At 34.5% G+C, this 20574-nt stretch overlaps 2 protein-coding genes across 3 annotated transcripts in view; one reads left to right on the forward strand and one right to left on the reverse strand.

The window, feature by feature from the left end:
* The window catches only part of LOC127871207 (uncharacterized), a 617936-nt gene extending 598350 nt beyond the window's left edge, over nt 1-19586 (forward strand). Inside the window, exons 9-18 of one of the 2 annotated variants that reach the window (XM_052413945.1) lie at nt 305-2008; nt 2803-2937; nt 4392-4464; nt 5071-5139; nt 5602-5871; nt 7326-7506; nt 7927-8167; nt 14919-15110; nt 15720-17675; nt 18131-19586. The gene's annotated coding sequence lies outside the window, so the exon portion shown is untranslated. Of the gene's footprint in view, nt 1-304; nt 2009-2802; nt 2938-4391; nt 4465-4891; nt 5050-5070; nt 5140-5601; nt 5872-7325; nt 7507-7926; nt 8168-14918; nt 15111-15719; nt 17676-18130 lie in introns of those variants that run through there. The other variant, XM_052413947.1, reaches the window with a different exon arrangement.
* Nucleotides 414-20574, reverse strand: part of LOC127872545 (uncharacterized) — a 36132-nt gene continuing 15971 nt past the window's right edge. Inside the window, exon 4 of the mRNA XM_052415870.1 lies at nt 414-651. Within this exon, the coding sequence (XP_052271830.1) occupies nt 414-651 (238 nt within the window). The remainder of the gene's footprint in view (nt 652-20574) is intronic.

Consider the following 20574-nt stretch of genomic DNA (forward strand, 5'->3'; position numbering starts at 1 on the left):
AAAGTGGTATAGTCTCACCTTTAAATTTCTGAAGTTATGCCGGTTTCAAAAAATATATATATATAATTATGACACCTTGCTACATACTGTACTTTTCCATGTATTCCTTGCTGTTTAAAGCCCCAAACATTTCAATTTAATTTGTGTGTGCATGTTATTCATTATTACAATGCTATTGTGAGTGATAACTTGCGGTAAAAACACATTTTAGATGGTAAGAAAGGTGTAGCAGTATTCATATTCAAGGCTTATTCATTTGTCACTAAAAACACTTTTTATGGTTAACGTTCCATTTCCTTTTCAGATAAAATTATAAGCCAACAAGACGAACATCGTTGAATCATTTCGCACATATACTAAAACTCGCTTAAGAAATTCAGCACGTCACTTATGAACATCTTCTCGCAAGGCGGCTACATCAGCACTTCCAATAGCTGAGCCTTGGTGAGTTCCACTCCTGTCCCGATGAGTCGCTCGAGGTGAAACAATCTGATCCACAGATAGAGCAGACGCTGAGTGACTCGTCTGTTAACGTGACTGACCTCCATATGTTGCTCTCTAATATTGTGCCTGAGGAGCAGTGTTGGCCTACATTCCCTGTTCAGGGCGGTGACTTTGGCGTCAAGACTCACACAATCTCTGTCTATGGCCCTGTCGCAGCAGCAGCAGCAACAAAAACAGGAAGTATTTCAGCTGCACTCTGGGAAAACAGGGCTTAATGCATGTGCCTAAAGTGTTTTACCCACGAAAGCGTGTTAAGTCTGTCCAAGCTAATTTGTGACCACACTTTCCGAATGTACCTTAAAACAAAGAATTCCATAAAAGCTGAAAGTGTCGTGGCTGATTAGCTTGTGCAGACTGTACATGCAAATCTGGAACAACTCTACACTTATGCATTTAGCCCAGTTTTTAAAGACTTTAGAGTTGCACATTTAGTTCACATTACATCAGCTTTACTGACCTTTTTGGAGAAAAGTTCTTATTACCAATCAGGAATTTTGCAGTTTTTGACTGTTCAAACTGAGTTAATAAAATGCATATTAGAGTTGATTTGATATCAGTTTTAACCATAGGGGGTAAGGGCATATTTTCATACTTTTTTGTTTGTTTTCACTTGTATATTAACCCCTTGCATAAATTATACAAAATACTGATGTTTTATTTAAATAAAACAATTATTGAAATGCAGGCAACATTTAAAAAAAATTATCTGCATTTCATTTATTATTAGGTAACAAAATTTAATATATTTTTACATAAATTGAAATTAATCACCTGTCCAGGTTTTCAGTTTACAAATATGCCCCTGGAGTGAGAATATGAAGTGAAGATATTAATTAATTATTGCCCCCGGCTAATTGGGGTATATAGGAATCACCTTGGACAGACGTCTGTCTCTCTTTTCATATGTCTGTGGGCGTTCACTTACAATTCAACGTTAAGCATTCAAACTTTCAGGTATTGTTTAATCTCATACGTGGTTGTGCATGTACATTTTGTATCATAATACTCTAAAAATTACAAAACTTAGACATTATATAACCTCATGCTTCATAGACTTGTGGCATTGGGGGATATTCTATGTAACAATGGTTACAAATTATTGTTTGACTAGATGTTGTTTTCTTCTAAGTATTTTGAAAAAAAAGAGCCATATTTTGCTTTCGGATTGAGTCAGCCTCATAACTTGTTAATTTAATAATTTAATGGTTATGAAATAATTTCTATGGCCATTCTCTCTCTGATTCTAGTACGGCAATTGTCTGTTACTGGCATAAGTATATGTACTCAGTAAGGCCAGGAAAAGGTTAACTTAATGACCACACTACTACGACTAAAATGCATTTTTGTGTGTGTAGGATCAATTTAAAAAAAAGATAAAATTCCAGTACTTTTTAGCTGTTTCCTACAGGACCCCGTACAATTACAGACTGGTGCACAGCTGAACAACAGGCTCTCTCTCCTAAGCCAGGCCTGAACGCATGGGGTCACTTTCTGTGTATGGGTGGTATGTATGGATATGTGTCCATGACACACAGGCTATTCAGATATGAAACTTTCTGCATAGACTGGATTTTTGCTAAGAAAAACCTTTCTTTAAACTTAACATACAAAAAACGCAGAATATGTCGTCCTTGATTAGCATGTGTTGACTGCACAGGCTAATCTGGTATGACACTTTATGTAGATGCATGAAGCCCATTTTTCCAAGAATGAGGCTAATATTTTGCCAACAAACATTATCTTTCGTGATGACCTTATATAAATGTTTGTGTGGACACCACAGGCTAATCTTGGATGACACTTTAAGCACATGCATTAAGCCCAGTTTTCCCATAACGCGGCTCATATCATGACAAGTTTTATAGTCACCAGCCAGATTGTCTGTAGCAGCTCAAAAATATGGTCCTGGCATGAAGGTAAAATTGGCAAATCATCCGTGTCTGCCTTTGCACTTAAATGTAACACAGCCTTTGAACAGTTGAAGTTTGTCGGCATTCTTGTCCTTTGTTTCATTGGTGTATAAACTGTCTGAAAAGTTGGGTCTTTTCTATGCTTAAAAGCAATCAGAATTTCTGCAAGTAGGCGTAATTTTCTCGACTGTGCATATGCATTTGAGTGTACTGCTCACATGGATAAACTTTGTAGTGCTTTGTTGTGTTTTGTTCCTTTGTCTAATTGTATGTCATTGGTGATTATTTCATTGGACAACATGTCAATGAACAAGGCACCCTTCCTTGAAAACCTCACCAAACTACTAAACAGTTTGACTGCGTTAAACATGACCGTTTGGGATTTCAGGCCAAATGTCAAACTAGTACCAATCTGTGCCCAAAAAGCAGCCGTAGCCGTGGGGGGCAGGTTCATGATGCAACCGTGGTCTCATTGCTCTCTGAACATCTCTTTCCCAACAGCAACAGTACAGCAACATGACCTGTAAGGCATATTCACTTGTCACTAATATAACTCTAGTTTTAGTTTACTTTCCATTGCCGTTTTAGTAAACATTATTAGCCAACAAGACAAACATCATCTAAGTGAATGTTAATGACAATCCCAACTTTCTCAAACAAATACTCGCTTATTGGGTATTATTGATTCATGGTCTTGGAAAATGGTGTTTAATGCATGTTCGTTAAGTTTCTTCCCAGATATGCTTAAATTTTTTTTTTGTTGAGAAGAAACATCACTTATGCAAAAAAATCCATAAAAGAGGGAAGTGTTTTCAGTGATTAACCTCTGCGGGCTGCATCAACGTCAGTTTTTCAATAATTCTTCTGACCTTTTGGGGAAAGGCATCCATTGGGAATTGTTTGTTTGAAATTGGTCAAACTGGGTAAATACCATAGGTAACAGTTGACATAAATCATTATTAAGTTGTGTCTGGTTTTTTGGCTGAAAATAAGCCTTTAAGCCAAACGTTTGTTTTGTTTTTCCCTTATATATGACAAAAATATCCCTTGAATAGGAGGAACAAACAGCCACATTTTTTTATTCAATGTCATTTTTATAAAACTTATTTGACGGCTGGACATAGGTTCAGGTTGTGACACTCAATAGTGCTCCACCACTACATCTACCATCTACAGTGTGACTACGTTAACTGGCCATTAACGTTCATACTTTGTTGTTTATTTCTTTTCATAGTCATATCATACTGTAAATAGTTTATTTTAATGTTGTAAATAAATTGATTTATTGTTCACGTTTATTTGTATCTGGTTCTGGAGGGGTTATTGCGCTGGGTTATCACAGCTTCTGTAACCCTGGCCGTTACAATTGCTCATGACTGGCAGATGACCCCTATTGATTTTCAGGTCACTAGGTCAAAGGTTAAGGTCACAGTGACTCGAAATAGTAAAATGGTTTCCATATGATAACTCAAGACTTCTTACGCCTAGGATCATGAAACTTCATATGTACATTGATCATGACTGGCAGATGACCCCTATAAATTTTCAGGTCACTAGGTCAAAGGTCAAGGTCACAGTGACTCAAAACAGTAAAATGGTTTCCTGATGATAACTTAAGAATTATTAGGCCTAGGATCATGAAACTTCATAGGTACATTGATCATGGCTGGCAAATGACCCATATTGATTTTCAGGTCACTAGGTCAAAGGTCAAGATCACAGTGACAAAAAACGTATTCACACAATGGCTGCCACTACAACTGACATCCCATATGGGGGCATGCATGTTTTACAAACAGCCCTTGTTGTAATTTTATATAAGTTGACTGACAGAAAACATACATTATTCTATCAAAGCTGGAGAATACATGTAGTGAAGCTTTTGCTGTCTTTGAGACGGCTCTTGTTAAGGTGATATATACTGGTATTATGTTTTGGAATACATGTTTTGAAATAGATGTCTTGTTTTGTTTCCAGGGGTCATACCGTTGCCAGTTCAAGCTTAGAGGACCATGTTCCCCAAATCCAATGTGGCCCTATATCTCAACAGGTGAGTCTTTTCTCATGCATAATTGGTGGCAGTTATGTATTTAATGTGGTGTATACTAAGCAATTAGGTTCTGGATATGATCACCCCCCTGGGAGTATTTAAATTGATACTGTACAGCCATTATTGATTCTTGATCTGTAATATTTGTGGATATTTGTAGATCTGCTCAAAAATGAAATAAAATTATCAACAAACATTATGTCTAAAACCTATATTAATTATTATTTAATCCAGTAATTTAGGATGTACCAAATATTTCTGATTCAACAAATCCACAAAATATCATGTCATAAACATGTACTTTGTTTTTTGATATTGAACATTGTTGCATTTTTAATGAATATATAATTAAACATTTTTTTTAAATACTTGTAAAGCAATGAATTTGACTAACAAAAATACTAAACTTTTGCTTCAATGTTTAAAGGTCTAGTTGTCTTGCTTACAACAAGAGTGCCCAAAATTTGATCATGATCAAGGAAGAAAGAAAGCCACAGGATAAGACCCAATAAGAACAAATAGCTGCTTCAGCATCAATAGCCTATCCCTGTACAAGGCTTTCAAATGTACTGTTGGTGTGACATAGTAGACATGTTGTCTTCCTAGCGACTGGGAGGTCAGGCTTGGATCCTCACTCTTGGAGCATTCTTATAAGGAGTCCTCCAAAGACATAAAGTAATCCTTCTAGCCAGAAAACAGGCTCAAAAGTGTCTCCATAAACCTTAGGTTGTTTTAGTATCGTGCTTAATAAATTGGATTAAATTAAATGTGTAGTAATTGTTAATACTTATATTGATACACACACCTTTGGTGAATTATTTGTTTATTGACTGGTTAATTACAACTTTTCACATGCTTTATAATGATGTTATACCATATATACTTGATAAACGGACGGGAAAATCTACCTCTGATTTTAATTTAAATGTTGTGTACCACCCTTAAATTAAACTTTACCTATTTCAAATATGTGCAAGTATTTAATTTGTAATGCAAAGATACAACTATTTATGAACATTAACATTTTTGCAAATTTCAGTTTTTTCAATATGGTAAGTTGGGTAAAGTATTTAAAGCACTCTTCCTATGAGGTTGGTCTTAAATCTCACCTCTATGCTCAAATGTATTCCTTTGTAGCTCTTCAATTATTTGACAACGCGGCAATCAACATGGTTCCATTCCAGGAATACCTCGCAGAGCTAATGAACAGAGCCAGTGCGTAGAACATGATTTTTAGGAGGAACAGGATCCTAGGCCCAATATCAACCTGGTTCGAATCTCGCAAAGATGTCCACCAGCCGCCCCCTAGCACAAGCCTCATTAGCCCCAATGTGTTGTTATGATGCCCCTGGACAACAGCTCTTGTCGGGCTCTTCCCAATAGCAGTAGATCAACATGGCATATCAGGTGGGAATCTCAATTTACAATTATTAACCCCTCACAAACCAAGCTTGAGACTGGGTATATCCAAGATTGTCATTAGCGTTTGAAACAAGCGATTATCATATAAAACTTAGCAATTTGGTCAGGGTTTAGCAGGCTTGTATGTGAAACAACCCATTGCTGTTCATAGTAATACTAGTAATAGTGATTGGTATTAGAGATAAAGAAAGTGAAAGGATGAAAGTAAGGTCAGGTTCCATAATGATTGGTATATAGGAGTCACTCTGTCAGTTGGTTGGTAGGTCAGGGGATTTTTTTTTTAATTTATAATAGTTTGTCTCATCACCATAAAGTGGAGATGGTTTTCTCACAGATAAAGGTTTTGATTGGCCAAGCTATGCTTTGTGCCCAATATAAAGTAACATACCCTGTATCATATCGAAGAGTGGCAGTTTGAAACTGCATAACTGATATTCTGAAACCAATATACTCCTCAAAGTAAGTTTGCTTGGGTTGGTTTGCATGGATATATTTGAATCAATCTATCGGTAGGTATGTATGCCTGCCACATTGTACATGTGTACTTTGTGTCGCGTAGTTTTCCGCCTTTTAACATAGAAAATTATTTATACGTTGTTTACACCATGTAAAAGTTCAAGGCATTGTTTTCATATGTTGTAATATTATATTAGTTTTGTGCCCTTAAATTTAGACAAATCTTGGTCTGAAACATCTTTGTAAATTTATGTATACTCGTGTCCTGAACTGATCGTTTAGTTTTTTGCATATCAACATGAAACTTTCTATGTATGTTGTTCATACTACCTGGAAGTGCAAGACTTACATTTTGTCTATGTCACACTATTTGTTGCAGAGTTATGTGCCCTTGAAGAAAAGCACATGATTCAAATAATCAATATAAAGCTTTTTGTCTTTGCATGTGATTATTGTAAAGTACCGGTAGCTAATGACAACATTTTTTAAATTAATAGTACTTATACTCAAGTTTTACATCTTCTAGAGTTGTTAAATGGCGTCATAAGGTCGCCGTGGTGTAATAGATATGGTGTCCGCCTAGCAACTGGGAGGTCACGGGTTCAATCCCCAAAGTGGAAGTGTTCTTTAGATCTCCCCAAAAGACACCAAGTACTGGTTCTAGTCCTAGGAAACAGACTCGAGAGCGTTTATATAAGCCTAAGGCTTTCTATGCAATCGAGCTAAAGTAAATAGGTTTAAACTAAATGGCGTCATGGAAATAAACATGATGACGTCATGCAGTGTAGCTAATTTTGCCTTATTATAAGTTTGATACTGTTAAATGAAACATGTACTGGGTAACATAAATTTGTTTCAGGGCTTCATACTGAATCTGAACGATGTGATACAGAGTAGTGAATATATATTTGGTTTAAGCTACACTCTCTGACCGTACGTGATACATAAGAAGCCATGTAACCGTAGATTATTTTCTTTCACAGCATGATGCCCCATGGTACAACAATTGTCACAGATCTCTCTCTGATGGCGCACAGCTTTACACGAAGCCAAACCAGCGCTTCATATTTAGCTACCAGCAGTATCCATGCAACCAAACCTTGATCACTCAGCAACAGCTAAATCAGGAGCAGGGATGGAGTTAGCCGTTTTAACTTCTGCTCAGTATGGTTTGTTTTAATATTGTGTAGTGGAGTTTAGAACGTTACTTGTAATTTTGAATGTTGTATCTGCCTAATGTAATCCCTCTCTTCATTCATGTAAGAAACATAGATATATTGATAAAGTTACTAAGAAAACAATATATACAAAACATATAATTGCAAATTTTATAATTCAGTATATATCATTTATATATTGTATTGCATAATGCATCGAAAACACTAATGCATATGCTTGAAAACTAATAAATTAGTAGTGCAACAACAAAAATATGAATTTCTTTAAAACTGTAATTTAATCAGAAAAAAAAATCATTAAAAGGACCTTTTCACAGATTTTGGCATGTATTGAAGTTTGTCAATAAATGATTTAAATTAATACATGTACACATTTGAACTAAAAAGCTCCCACTCTTCTTTCTAGGTTGTCTCTCAGAGCCAATCGGCTTGCCGTGTTGCTTAGCCAATCCACTACTTATGTCACAGCACAATATCTCATCCGGATCCATTCCACTGCTGGCGCAACAGCAGGTCTGTCCTCTGTACAGAGCCGTTTCTATGACGATGAAGTCCTACAACTCGCCCCAGTACTCGCTTTTGCGTCAGGGTCAGGTTCAAGGCCTCATGGGCTTTGGTGGTCTGGGCAAGATGGGAATGTTAGACAGGTAAGATGGCACATGGTCCGTTTAAATTAAGATCTTGGTGCAAACTTTTTGTTTTAAATATTTAAATAACACAATGATTATTAAAGTAATTGTTTGCCTTGGTCCATTTAACATGATGTTGACATACATGCCATACGTCCCGGATTGTCCGGGACAGTCCCGGAAATGAAGAACTTGTCCCGCTGTTCCGGAAATCTGTCAAATGTCCCGGAATTAACAAAATCCATATATACATGTACCTTATCTTAGGCTTAACTGCAACTCGAATCTGTGTATATCTGCAGCGTCTCCATGACAATGCCTACCCGAATAGGCAGACTACGCTACGTGTCAAAATCGATCAATTAATAGGGGTCCTGTTATCATATCGATTGTCTCCGGTGAACTCGCGGTCAAACTGAAAAGGCGGCATTGTTCAATGTGGTTGTTAATTGACTTTAATCTACTACGTCATTATTTCCCGCTGCGTAAGAGCAAAGGATAGTTGTTCACACATCTAAAGTCCAACATCGATGAGTAAAAAATTAATGTGTGACTGGCCGGATTTTAAGTTGACAATCTACCTGTACTGTTTTGTTGTATTTGTTTTATTGTGATTGGTTGTATGTATTGTGAATTGATTTGAGTTGACGATCTAACGGTACTGTATTGTTGTAATTTTTATTATATAAATGTTAAAAATGAATAAAGGTGTATCAACCACTACGCGTTACACACCGGTCTTAATAACAATAAGGTAGTTACGTAACCATCTATGTTTAGAACGCTTACACTGAAAACACGTGGCTTGTATCGAGTAACGGAAGTAGTAATGTTTAATTTGACGTTAATAGATCAAGTGTATTTCGGATAGGCTTTCTAACTTTTGCAATTAACGATGCGAAACAAAAAATAAACGTACCAAAAATGCATATGTCTATTAATATCGCTACATTTTATACATGTCCCGGAAAATCGGCAAAAGTCCCGGACAATTTAACTCAATGTCCCGGAATTGGTCTGAAAAATTATGGCATGTATGATGTTGACCTGTATAACTTGTTGTTACATGACATTGTTAAAATATCACAATATAAATAGTAGATAAACTTTTTTTATACTAAACTTCTTTTATACATTTTGATTTAATTTATATATATATTTCTCTAGACGAAAACAAAAACGTCCATAAAACAAATCTTGCAAAAATGTAAGCCATTGCAGCTTAATATCAAATTAACATTATTATAATCCATTGCAGTAAGAGAGATAAAGATCTAAATAGATATTGATCTCAGATATAAATTCACTTGCAGAAGTTTTGGCCTCCACAGCTAATTATCACCCTAAAGTTTCATAGTTTCATATTTCACTTACGTAAATATATTGGAAAAAAGGCATTATATCAGATAATTTTAATGGCAATTCATATTTTACTCCCTGATTTAAATTTGTGTTCTTAAAAAAAATCATCAATTCATGTTTTTACAATTGCACATTTTACACCAATGTTTGAAGGTCTTAGTCATTAACATGTTGTAGTGTCCAAGACTTGTCAAGACACATAGGGAAAAAATGGAGTCACTAAGGCACTTTCTATTTTGAATTTAATCCCTTATTGAAAACGTGAATATTGTTTTATACGTTATCAAGAACAAACCTTTGTCCTCTGTAGAATATCGTTGATGGTTTTGGGAATTCGTTATTGTAATACTTTATTTTTATTAGAAATTATTACAATATAATGATATAATGAGAAACATATTATTAAAGTACACTTTTGTATGATTAAACAATTATTTGACAGTCACAAAAGTATGTTTTCCTCATTCGAAATTACTTTGACAGTTTTTAGCTCAACTATTTTTTGAAAAAAAAAATTATGAGCTATTGTCATCAGCTTGGCGTCCGGTTAAGTTTTGCGTTTAGGTCCACTTTTCTCATAAAGTATCAATGCTATTGCTTTCAAACTTGGTACACTTACTAACTATCATGAGGGGACTGGGCAGGCAAAGTTAGATAACTCTGGCTTGCATTTTGACAGAATTATGTGCCCTTTTTATGCTTAGAAAATTGAATTTTTTTGTTAAGTTTTGTGTTTAGGTCCACTTTATTCCTACAGTATCAAAGCTATTGCTTTCATACTTGCAACAATTACTAACTATCATAAGGTGACTGTGCATGCAAAGTTATGTTACTCTGACTGGCATTTTGACAGAATTATGTGCCCTTTTTATACTTAGAAAATTTAAAATTTGGTTAAGTTTTGTGTTTTGGTCCACGTTATTCCTAAAGTATCAAAGCTATTGCTTTCATAATTGCAACACTTACTACCTATTATAAGGGGACTGTGCAGGGAAAGTAATGTTACTCTGACTGGCATTTTGACGCAATTATGGGCCCTTTATACTTAGAAAATTGAAAATTTGGTTAAGTTTTGTGTTTTGGTCCACTTTACCCCTAAAGTATCATAGATATTGCTTTCATACTTGGAAGACTGACAAACTATCATAAGGGGACAGTGAAGGACAAGTTGCATAACTCTGGTTGTCATTTTTACAAAATTATGGCCCTTTTTTGACTTAGTAACTTTGAATATATGGTTAATTTTGTGTTAAGATCCACTTTACTTCTAAAGTATCAAGGCTATTGCTTTCAAACTTCAAATACTTTCATGCTATCATGAGGGTACTGTACCTGGCAAGTTGAATTTTACCTTGACCCTTGAGAGACAAGGTCAAATTATTAAATTTTGCTAAAATTGCCATAACTTCTTTATTCATGATTAGATTTGATTGATACTTTGACAAAACAACTCTTACCTGACATACCACAATAGACTCCACCCAAACCATCCCCCACGCCCCTGCCCCCCCCCCCTTCCCCCGAATCCCCCCCCCCCTTTTTTTATTAAGATCATCTAACAAATGACCACCACACCCTCACACTATACCCCCAACCCTCCCCCCCCCATTTTTTGAACATGGTTAAAAAACAAATATTTATTATTATTTTATTTTTGAAATACCGTCCAACCATCACACCCAAGAATCCCCCCCCCCCCAAAACAAATAAATAATTTTTTTTTTTGCATTTTTTTTTTGGCATTTTTGGAAGATAATGTAATAAATGACCACACCCCCACACTATACACCCCTCTCCACTCCACCCCTCCCTACTTTGTGATTGAAATTGAGATAGGTCCCTACACCTTTAAAAAGAAAAATAGATGAGCAGTCTGCATGCGCAGTGCGGTGCTCTTCTTCTAAACATTGGTTTAGTAAAGGTAAAAATAGCATAGATCACAAGTTCATCGAAATATTATATTCTTTAAAAAGCCATTGACTGGCCACTTCAAAACCTGACATGTTGGACAAGTGTTGGATGACGACTATCAAATATTGATGTATTTTACATGTACTTTTTGTAAAGTGACAAAATGATCAAAGTTGGCTTACTTTTTATGCGTATTTTTATTCAAGAATTTTGAAATCAAAATGTTTTGTGTTTGTTCAATCAAATGCGTATTTATGCTTTTTATGTCACCCACCCACTATAGTGGGGGACATATTGTTTTTGCCCTGTCTTTTGGTTGGTTGGTCTGTTGGTTTGCGCCAACTTTAACATTTTGCAATAACTTTGGCTATATTGAAGATAGCAACTTCATATTTGGCATGCATGTGTATCTCATGGAGTTGCACATTTTGAGTGGTAAAAGGTCAAGGTCATCCTTCAAAGTCAAATGTCAAAAAAACTAAACAAAATCGGCGCAGAAGGGGACAGTGTTTCTGACAAACACATTTCATGGTTTACTTATGTTATGCTGAGCTTTAGTTATATTGTGTTGCTTTATGCTTTTATCCTCACTTCATTAAATCATATTGTATCGCAAAATGCATAAATGTAGCACAACTTTTATGATTGCATTATGCAATGATGGACATAACTGAGCTAGCTAATTCAGTTTGTAAAGTGCTGGACTAAACAACTGAAAATGACAGGTTTGACCTTTAGCCAAGCCATATAACATCGGCTGTGATTAGTCATGAAATTATTGCCACGGTCATTCATATCGTACCTCTGATTCACGAAAGGCAGTTATTTAGATCAACCAAATATAACCAGAATAGCCCCCCCCCCCCAAAAAAAAAGGGTGAGTATGTTAACTGATGGCATTTATATGACTGAAATACTGTTTAAAACAGCGGCAAATGCAAATAAAGAATTATATTACCCAATATTATACCAATATATTGTAGTACATATATATTGTATGGTATTGCAATACGCATATAATGTAATGAAAAACAAAATTAGTTATTCCATTTTATTTTGTGTCCCCATAATTCAACAAACAACAAATCCGAGTTGTTTGTATGTTAATGGTGAAAATATTCATTCATAAAAGCTCTGTGAAAACGTATAGGAACAATGTGTATAATATCATGTACACCTGGATATAAAATGGAAGGCGCATTATGTTATGCATTTGTTTAACCACTTAATTTTGTTGTTGTGAGATATAGAGATAAACAGGCTGTCAAGCGGTCATACTTTTTCCTACTTTTTCCTACTATTTCCTACTTTTTCATCAGGATCCTACTTTTTCCTATTTTTTTACCAAATCTTCCTACTATTCCTACTTTTTCATTTTCAATGGAGAATTTTTTTTTTTTAAAGAGTTAATTTAGTAAACTTGCAGGATGAATGAATCTATGGCATGACTGTATCCCTGTTAATGTGCATTCATCTAGATGAGACCTGACAACCCATGCTGACTGTCTGCTAGCACCTCTTCAGGAGCATAAATATTTATTTCTTATGTAACTTTTAAAATTATTGCCAAGTTTTTTTTTGAAGTAACAATAGTGCCTTGTTTACTTCCTTAGCATTTGTACACTGCAGACTTCACTACCTTACACAGTTCCCAGTGATGCAAGAGCTGAGGGAACCCATTGTTTATTCCAGTTTTATTTTGTTTCCATTGACAACAATTTGACCAAACCTTATGCATGTTTACATGATATTGCTGTTTGGAATGTAGAGATATAGAGATACATGTATTGTATGAGTGGTTATGTAATATGGAATTTATTACACAAGTTATTGGAAAAAAGATAAAACTGATGCTTTGCCGAGTTTTCATCATTTACAAATATAATGTAATAAATTCTGTATTACATGATAACGGATATGATGTTCTATTGATATCATAGGTACATCATGTTTAGTAATTAAAGATAAATGCACAGAGCCTAAATGCCCTGATACATTTTTATGCTCCCGGTAGGGTGGCATATTGCAGTTGTACTGTCAGTCCGTTTGTCTGTCTGTCTGTGTGTGTGTGTCCGTCCGAAAACTTTAATATGGGCCATAACTTTTGCAATATTGAAGATAGCAACTTGATATTTGGCATGCATGTGTATCTCATGAAGCTGCACATTTTTAGTGGTGAAAGGTGAAGGTCATCCTTCAAGGTCAAAAGTAAAAAAATACAATCCAAGGGAAGTAATAAGCTTTAAAAGGGAGATAATTTCTAAACCTGTCAAATGATATATTGAAATTTTATTTCAAAGCTGCGCAATAGTGGGCATTGTGTTTCTGACAAACACAATTCTTGTCTAATGATGCCATTGCTAGTGAGGTAACTTCAAGGTGTTACACTCCCGCAAAGTCATCAATAATGTAAAAGCCATTATTTGAAACTGGAATAAACAATGTAGTGCAACTGTTTCATTGCCCAATCAATGCTGTCATAAAAGATGTCAGGTGATAAGGTCCTATCTCCAGTTGCATAATCTGCTCTGCAATGACCAGTCATTTTGAATGTAACTTAAGTCATTATAACTGCACCCTATTGTCAATTTAAAGGTTTCACAATGTAGCTGTAGCAGAGCATTTACACTGCTTTATATACTAGTATTAATCTTGTACAACAAGTTGGTGTATCACTAAATAAATTTGGTCTTCTGCTTAAGGATATAACATGCACAATATAATTACCATTTTTATATCGATACACAGAAGACCTCTGACCACTTATTTGATGATACACCAAAATGAACAGCATCTAATTACATGTATACTTCTTTATCAGGGTAGCTTTGCTTGAAACTTAATTATCATAGATACACTATAAGTGCTAAAATTCCTAGTGGGAAAACAAAGTTTAACCCTTCATGGATGGAGAAGTTGGACAACAGTGGAAAAACATTGGGATCATGGTGCAAGAGAGATACCGGCAATGAGTTTGCAAGATATTGTACTGTCTGAATGAAGTCCATCTTGTAGTAATTCTGGTGCTAATCAACTTATAAGTCATGCAGATGGATAAAAACACAAGGAAAACATGAAATACATGCATGATAATTCACAAAAGCGTTTGTTTGGAAGTGCCCAAAAGCCAAGCAGCTCTCAGGGTTGTGGGGATAAATCTATCTGTATGCAAGTACATCCATCACACAAGGAACAGGTACAAAAGGCTGAAATCTTCTGGGCCCTTAAGGTAGCTTCAAGTGGGTATCCATACAGAACATGTGATTGCACTCCTGCTCTGTTTCAAGCTATGTTTCCTGGACCTGTGTCTAAAAAATAAGTATTATGTATTCCTACTTTTGAGGGAAAAGTTCCTACTTTTTCCTACTTTTTTCCTACTTTTCTTGCAAAAGTAGTTCCTATTTTTTCCTACTTTTTGAAAAAAGGTCACTTGACAGCCTGGATAAAGTTGTTTAATTTTTAAAAAATGCTGTTTTTGCAAGATTGCGCATTGCAGCAACAACAACAGTTAAGAATAGAGCAACAGCATAATAGACAGACACAGCAGCCATGGCCACAACACCAACAATAGCAGTAACAGATGATGGCTTAGCTTCATCAGCAACAGCAGCAGCAGGAGCAACAAGATCTTTAATCAATGGGCCATTTAGACGTCACTTTAGAAATTCAGAAGATCTTCATGAAAGAAGTAAGTTGTTGTAAAGTCAATATTTAGTGTAGTTTAACCCTATTTATTAAGCATGTTTACAACGAAGTTTAAAAATCCTGGTTACTAGATTTGGATATTACAGGCAGGACTTAGAAGTCGTGCATGGAGACCAAGTGAAACTAAAAAAATGTTTTTTCGCTAAAATTTTTAGTTTGGAAGGAGATGTTACACTGACATTTTGTGTTGGTAGCTTGTATGCAAACCTAGCTTAGGTTGCCCAATGATTGAAAGTAAGTTTATAAATAAACTGTTGAAAGCTTGGGATCATACTAGGGACATCTTGTTTGCAAGGCAGGCCCCATGTCCATTCTACCTTTACGACAAAACCCATGTTTATTTTACTTTATCTTACTGGCATTTGCAGCTATATGCTAGCCTTCATAGGAGAAAGAAATGTTATGACAATAAAGAAAAAGCCAAACTTTAACAATTATTGTTAAATTAACGTTTAACGTTAACATTGTGTTAATTACTGTACAAGTTTGAATAACTGATAGGTTAATGCATGGGGTTGTTTATTTTTAAAGATTCCAGTTTTGAATAGCTTTGAAGGCAAGTTTTGTGAGTTTATTTTTTGTTCTTTTTTAGCTCGGCTGTTTTCAGAGAGGTATTTCCTGAGGTACTGTCATAGCCAGCGACGGAGCCATGATAAAACCTTGACATTTTGCTCCAAAATCAAAGTGCTTCCACCTACAACTTTGAAACTTTATAATGTAGATGCACCTTGATGAGTTCTACACGCCACACCTGTTTTTGGGTCATTAGGTCAAAGGTCAAGGTCACTGTGAAAACAATAATCTGACAAGCTCTCATTTATTCAAAACTGCACCCGCATCCTAGCGTTGGCACTTGTTATGTGGTGCTCTTGTTTAATACATTTAATGCCCCCAAAGGAGGGCATATAGTGATCGGACCGTCCGTCTTTCCGTCACACTTTGCGTTTACGTTTCTGCGTTTAGGTTTCAAAAAATGCTCATAACTTCTATGTCTCTTCAGAAAGCAACTTGATATTTGGCATGCATGTGTATTAAATGGAGCTGCTCATTTTGAGTGGTAAAAGGTCAAGCTCTTCCTTCAAGGTCAAAGGTCAAAAAAACAAATCCAAGGGAAGTAATAAGCTTCACAGGGAGACAATTATCTGTACCTGCCAAATGATAAAAAAACAATTAATAAATCAAAGCGGCGCATTAGGGGGCATTGTGTTTCTGACAAACACATCTCTGTTTTTTTATTATTCCTTACACTGTATGTTTTGCGTTTCAATAACATATCCAAAGAATTGATTTAAACAATTATGAACAAGTTCCTTTTTAATTACAGTTTCATCTTTTCAAGGTAACAAAATGACTGCACAACATCACATGAGGACAAAAATGGACATGTCCTTTTAAAAAGTGTTCATTTGTTTACAGTAAATGAATTACCTATGGAACACGAATATATTAATGAAAATCTACCTTTAAATATTATTCTGTCATTAATAGTTAAAAAAGTAACATCTGAACATTGCATCTATGACTACAATGAGGAGGTGATACACCCCAAGAAAAGGGAGGAGACAAAGAAATACTATGAACATTTTTAACAGCTTTACTTAAAATTGGCATATATGTTGTTTTTTTAATTCAAACCTTATTAACAAAATTTGCAGTTGAATGAAGAATGTTTTTGGTGAAAGAAACCTCAATATCAGTGATAGATATAAGACATTGTATTTTTTAATGCAGTAAAAATATATTAATAAAAGCACTGTTTTTTGTGCAACATCGTCAGCCAAACATTGTCAGTTACTTTCCCTGACAAATGAAAATGTGTGTAGAATATCTACAAACATGCGCCATCATAAAATATCAACAAACCTATCTATTAGCGATGAAGATTCACAAATTATGATGCTTCATTCCCATCATACTTATGAAAAACAACAATGTTTGACATTTGAACACACACGTCAATGATGTCACAATACACATATATAAAAAGTTTTATCTTTGCTGTCGTATTTTTTTTTATTGTACATAGGAATCAAATACAAAGAAAGTTTGTTGCTTTTGGTGATTAATTAAATACTTGTTGTCAATCATAGTTTTAGAAACTCGTGAACTTGTTGTTTTCTATCGCCAAAATCATCAAATATCGTTTATTTTAGTTTGATTCAAGGAATGACTACACAATTTCTAGTAGTTTTCCAACTCCAAATTTAAATGCAAGAAGATTGGTTTTGATGATATCTGTTTATTTAAGCTTGCTTACATGTATGTGAAAGCCTATGAATCTCTGAGACACTCAAGTCTGTTTACTGGGTGGAACCATAACATCGGTCCTGTACATTTGTCCAAAATATGATTGCATTTTCTCTTAAACTATTTGTTCCTTTTCTCAACCGACTTTTTTCCAGTAAACATGGATTGCATGGCATTGAGTTTGGTTTGGAAGCAGTTACTATCGCAGAACTCGAGCCAGCAAAGGTCATCCTCACAGGAATCCATTATCTCCATGGTGCAGGACCCACAGTCTATGAATATTGTGGAGCTTGAACCTTGGGTGAGTTTGCAAGACAAGTGCAGGCTATTGTTATGGCCCCACATACAGAGGAGGGTGGAATCATATAGATTTCCCTTTGTTCCTCCATATGTCATTCTTTTCGTCTTAAATTTGTCTCGAGCTTAACTTAGAAAAGAATACTAATTCTGCAGTTTATAAAACTCTCCAAACATATAAACCAGCATTTGAACTTGCATTCTTTGATCTTTGTGTTTTGTTTCTTTTGAGGTTGAAGGAGTTTCAAGACAAAAAAAAATCTGGCAAGCTTTCATTTATTCAAAACTGCACCCGCAGCCGAGCGTGGCACCTGTTATGCGGTGCTCTTGTTATTTATTATAGCATTATAACAAGGGATACCACGCTATGGCAGAACTTTTCATAATCTCCTGCTTTTATTGGTAACAAGACAAAAAGATAAACTGAAATTTGCAATAACGTGTCTTCCTTTCTTTCAGACGCCAATTGACAAATCCAAACCGTCCAATCAGAAACAGAAAGACAGTCTGTTGCAGCGGTTAGTCCAATCTAGGATGCTCAGTGAAAAACATAAATTAACACTTGCTAGTCTCTTATTGCCTGCATTGGCTGTGTTAAAGTCTTGCTGTCCGTTCTGTACACTTACAATGGAAGCCCTCATCTTAGAATTTTGGGATAGGTTGAAGCCCAGTGGCATTGTGCAGACTAACATTGCAGAATGACAAAGAAGTACAAGCCCTGTGACCAGCAATAAACTAATGTGGCAAGCTATGTTGTGTCATGTGACCAGCCAAGCTGTGCGTAAAGAGAAAACTATAGTTCGTGTCTTGTGGGATTTATGACGCTTTCAGTGATTTGCTGTTATATGTTTTTGTGATATATATAGTTAATTATAATCAAGTGAAGATTACTTGTTTAAAGTAATTATGTAAAGTATTCTTTTAAGTTCAAAAGAGTGCAAGCCTGTGTTGCTACTTTGTCTGTATTCCGAAAGTTTGATCCAGATGTTGATAAAACATAGAACATAAACTTATTTTTTATTACATTGATTTCAAACTTAAGCAAAGTTGTTTAAATAGTATTGTTAACTTGAATAAATTTTCAAACATTTATCGGCTTTTTTCATGAAATAAGACAAACTACAGTATTGTTTTTGCCAGTAATATAGTAAGACGTGCTAGTTAAAGAAATTGTTAAGAAAGATTCATGGACGCTTCTATTTTGATTTGCCTGTCTTTGTGTCTGTATACAATACTCATCAGTTTGCACATTATAGTGACTTTTTAAACAAGAATCTTGAGTAGTGTCAGAAAATTATAAAAGAAAAATATTAATCAATTAAGGACAAAATTATTTTATCTTCCGTAAGCTGATAATAGACACAAAACCTAAATTATCATCATTTGATGGAAGATTATTTTAATTAAATGAAATTTGGAAGATTATCTTAATTTGAATTGTGATGGATTGTTAAATGATTAGAAACTATCTATTATTAAGTGGAATGCTTTTATTTTTTTTTAAACTTAAGATTTTAATTTTTCTTTTAGTAAGCATGCATCAAGATGACATAACTTGTTAGTAATTGCTCATGATTTGATTTTCTGTAGCTAATTGTAAATGACACAATTTGAATTATTACTTTAATGTTTATCGTTAGTTTTGATCTTTGTATTGGGACACAATACTTCATGATGCTTTGTATAAACTGTGCATACTCATATACAAAAACAAATTTGTAAGTGAGTAAATGAGTGAATATTTTTACCAAGTCAATATATATTTACATTGTGCCATTGTGGATATTAAGCAAAACAAATCATTTGCTGGTGTCAATTGTAAAAAAAATCATTTCGATCAATTAACTGTTTTATGTTATAATTTTTTATGTACATCTTTTAGATGCAAGGCAATAGAAAGAACCTAAATGGCAAATAATAACTGCAATTGTTAATAAATGTTTTATTATAACTTTAGATACAATTGAATTCTCATTGCACCACAAACACTTATTTATGTGTTGTAACAGAATTTATATGTAATCAAATTTATTTTAAAAAAATATTAAATTTAATGACAATACAGTGTTGATTTTTTTGTTATTCTTACTTTTATTATCACATGTTCTGAAAAAAATGTCACTTTGAGATATATTTTATACTATAACTATGATATAATACTTGCTAATTATTCTATGCTTGATATATGGCTGATATTTAATTGTGATAGTTTACCAGTTGAGTTACAGTATTCTTCACGTTGACCTCTCCATATTAACCAAAAGTGCAATCACAAAAGCAAGTTTCAATAAATCTCTCGATTTAAAACTGCAACAAATGTCAGATTTTCCAAAAAATGTGCTTTTTTTTTATTCAAGTTGTTTGGATGGCTGTTTTTGTTCTGTTGTTAATTAATTCAAATAGGTTTTAATATTTAAACTACATGTCATATTTCAATCATATCATATTGATTGTAACATAGAAAACAAAATAAACCTTTTTTGATTAATTTGTGTGCATGTTAAGTAAAATTAAATGGTAACCATACCAGTACATGTATGCTTATTATTAGAATTTTACAAAAGTGGGATGCCATTTTAAAATCATGTCTTCATTTGTTCGTCTTACTCAAAAGTGACCTTTTGCAGTGGAAAGGCTCTGTTGCATAAAATGAACTTAATCAAAAAAGCCCCAAGGCATTTTTTGATTGCTTGTGTACCACATAATTATCAGGGATTTCTTAATTGACTGCATGATTTTTACACACCAGTTTGACCTTCGTTGATATTTTCTAAATTGTGACCTTATTGTTAAGAGTATTTTACTAGTACATGTTGAAGTATTTCTGTTAAGTGTAACCGAATATTTGATAAAATTATTTAAACATGTTTAACTGTCTTTGTTATTATATTGAATATTTTCTA

Source organism: Dreissena polymorpha, chromosome 3, assembly GCF_020536995.1.
Source record: "Dreissena polymorpha isolate Duluth1 chromosome 3, UMN_Dpol_1.0, whole genome shotgun sequence".
Taxonomy (NCBI): domain Eukaryota; kingdom Metazoa; phylum Mollusca; class Bivalvia; order Myida; family Dreissenidae; genus Dreissena; species Dreissena polymorpha.